This window comes from Fukomys damarensis, unplaced genomic scaffold (assembly GCF_012274545.1).
Source record: "Fukomys damarensis isolate Sample0158 unplaced genomic scaffold, DMR_v1.0_HiC HiC_scaffold_16, whole genome shotgun sequence".
Lineage (NCBI taxonomy): Eukaryota > Metazoa > Chordata > Mammalia > Rodentia > Bathyergidae > Fukomys > Fukomys damarensis.
This window is the reverse complement of record NW_022900928.1, coordinates 46,333,467-46,336,375: the sequence shown is the minus strand read 5'-3', so window position 1 is coordinate 46,336,375 and position 2,909 is coordinate 46,333,467. Positions and strand designations below refer to the sequence as shown.

Here is a 2,909-nt window from a genome sequence, read left to right as displayed (position 1 = left end):
AATCCTCACATGATAAAAATCTTCATTTACTGTAACTAGCTCCATGTTGGGTTTATCAATGCGGAATACATGAGTTGCTGATGTTCAAAATCCTAAATCTGAATACAAAGTTCATGTTGTTTTAAAGTCTTATGTTGTCTTATGTAAAGCTATTTGTTAACCTAAAGTGCTTTTAAAATTCTATTGGAAATGGCAGGCTTATTTCTAAGCAGGGCCATTTCTTACACACCGAGAAACAAAAATTTAGTCATTTTTTTTTTGAGAAACAGCAGCTTTCAAGTTACACAGCTTGATGTAACAGGTCAAGTTGATAAAGAACACTGGTTTGTAAAAGAATTTCAGATTTTCTCAGTGTACACTTAATATTTAGAGTTCAATTATAGCTGAATTTAGTGAACAAAAACATAAATGCTTTAATAAACACTGAGATTTCTGTTAAAGCTACTGTAAAAACTACAACCCAGAGGCACCCCTCTGCTCAATTCAACAATAAACTTTCATTGTTAAAGTCTCCCAGGGCTGTTTTGAAATCAATGAAAATCCTCTTCTCCCAAGTTTAATTAATCACATCTCCTACATAATTCATTCACCTACTTAATACTTGTTCTACAGTTCCTCTTCCATTTCTTACCTTTTGTTGATCTAATTCCGGAATGACCTCCAACTGTTTATTACTTTTTGATTAATCTCAGCCTTTTGCAAACTTGTTGCCTTCCTTCCACTGATAACCCTGTAATACTTCTGGCTTCATTATTACAACCACCTAAACCTTAAACTGAGAAGTGTGACTTTTTCAGGATGACTGCATTCCTTACACTCTCTCTTTTAGCTCCTATGAAATTACCCTTTTTTTCCTTACTGTTAATCTTTTCTCACGTTTTCACCTATTTTTCCAGACTTCTGTTACCTACTGTCTCGGCACATACCCCCAAATGCTTTCTTCTACTTTTGTGACAACTCTACTTCAACTCTTAAACGTGCAATTAGATCCATCTTCCCTTCTAGAAAATTTCTAGTCCATTCAAGCACTGCTCATCATTCTCCCCCGGACTACTCCAGTAATAATAGCACTTATCAAACTGTACTGTCGAGTAGTAGTTACCTGATTATGTGTAGCTTCTCTTCAGTGCTTTACTCCGTCAGAGCAGGATTTCTATTCTATTTATGAAAGTAATTTTGGAGCCTAACAATCGGCCAAGTACTGAGCCTTACTAAATGGGCTCCAAATTAAGCTTTGTCACATTTACTTTTCTCTTCTCAGGGAATAGTTTACCAAAACAAAGTCTGACGCTCCAATTTCATAAATACCGGTGACTAAACTGACTAGCAACCTTCATGGAAGCAAAAAACTATAAAAGCAACCCCCGGTCGCCTCTCCAAAACAGCGTGTCCACGACGCTGCAGTCCTAGTTATACCGTTGGAAGTGCGGACTGTAGCTACAAGGATTGAGCACCAACATAAATGATGGGTGGAGGAGGCAGTGTAGGCAAGGAAGGAGCATAAGAATAAAATTCACTCTGGAGAGACTTCAGGCTACCCGGTGGCTGGTGCTACTATCTAGGCTCCGCGAGTTTCCAAGAGGGGCCGTTACACCTCACGTGACCAACGAATCTGTTTCTACGCGTGGTAGGGAGTGCCACAACCAAGCCCTGGCTACTTGGGCTGCTAGCTCCAAAGGCGAAGGGAAGGAACAGCGTTGCACAGGACCTGTTTCTCTGGAAGCCACAGAGTGCAGCCTGACAGCACACTAGAAGCCTGGGTAGCTTTGAGACCATCTAGGCAACCCCTGCTGTCCTCAAAGATAGTCAGAACTTGGGCGGAGGAAGACCTGAAACATGAGGAAACGTGCAGAGACTGCTGGACGACCTTAAGCATCTTCCAACGCTGACCGCCACTCACCGAGAACTGAGAATCAGAAGCCACAGACACCGATGCCGCCGCCATCTTTCTGGTCTCACAGCGCAGGCTTCCGCTGACTTGGGTTCGCTCTGAGTTCCTGAACTCTTCTTCAAAATTCTAGAGCCGCCCACCAGGGGCGACCTTAAGAGGAACCCCAGATGGAAAGGACGGGGCGCTACTGCCAGGGGTAACTATACCCCCCCCAACACACCCCCAAGGGGATGGATGCCCATGCTCAGAGCGCTCGCGGAAAGGGCAACACGTCCTCGCCGACGTCTTTTATAACCAATCAAAAGAGAGGACGTCCTTTCGTGTGGGAGAAATCCCGCCTTGTTTCTCGGTGACGTCACAAGGTAGGCGCGGCTGCGCCTGCGCGGCGGGAAAGCTGAGAGGTGTTGGACGGTTCTGAAGGGATTTTGTAAAGTGTTGACCTTTGGAGGAGAAAACATGGGCCAGGGGTGGTGTTGTCGCTAACGACAACTGACTGGAAAGAGTGCAGCAGAATAAAATCAAGTGGAATGTTCACTCACTCACTTCTCCAGGATTAAACGCTAAAGAGAGCGTGAGTTTGACTTGGGGACGCCTCTGCAAGTGAAGTACTGACACTTATGGCCAATAACAGGATCTGGAGGGGTTTAATGATTTGGCCCAGTGGAAGTAAAGGGAGGTAGAGAACAACCTTCGCGAATACTTTGCTGAACTAGCTTCGGCTGCGGCCCCTGGGCGGGTAGGTTTGAAGTGGATTTCGCGCGCTGCGAGGGTCGGGCTATCATTGGCCAGCGCCTCGCTGCCTTTGTGGGCGCTCCCGGCGTAACCGGGGCTGGAGTTGGGCGGGGCGGCCTGCTGACGCAGGGTCCACCGCAGCCAATCAGGGCTGGAGAAGCGAGGCCGAGAAGGAAGCGGATCCGTGGCCACGCAGTTAAATCGCATAGAACTACCACTCCGTCTCCCTCCGCCGCTTTCGGGGCCTAAACGGGAGCGGCTAGGACGGCGTCTGTGGCGGGGGGGG

General features: G+C 46.6%; 1 protein-coding gene across 3 annotated transcripts in view; it reads right to left on the bottom strand.

Annotated features, from left to right (window-relative positions):
• Cep57 (centrosomal protein 57) overlaps positions 1-2,223 on the bottom strand; it is a 23,580-nt gene extending 21,357 nt beyond the window's left edge. The window contains exon 1 of one of the 3 annotated variants that reach the window (XM_010633647.3): positions 1,901-2,223. In XM_010633647.3, coding sequence (XP_010631949.1) covers positions 1,901-1,945 — 45 coding nt within the window. In that variant the 5' untranslated portion in view covers positions 1,946-2,223. Of the gene's footprint in view, positions 1-1,102; positions 1,199-1,900 lie in introns of those variants that run through there. The other 2 variants (XM_010633648.3, XM_010633649.3) reach the window with 2 other exon arrangements.
• Positions 2,224-2,909: the final 686 nt, after the last annotated feature.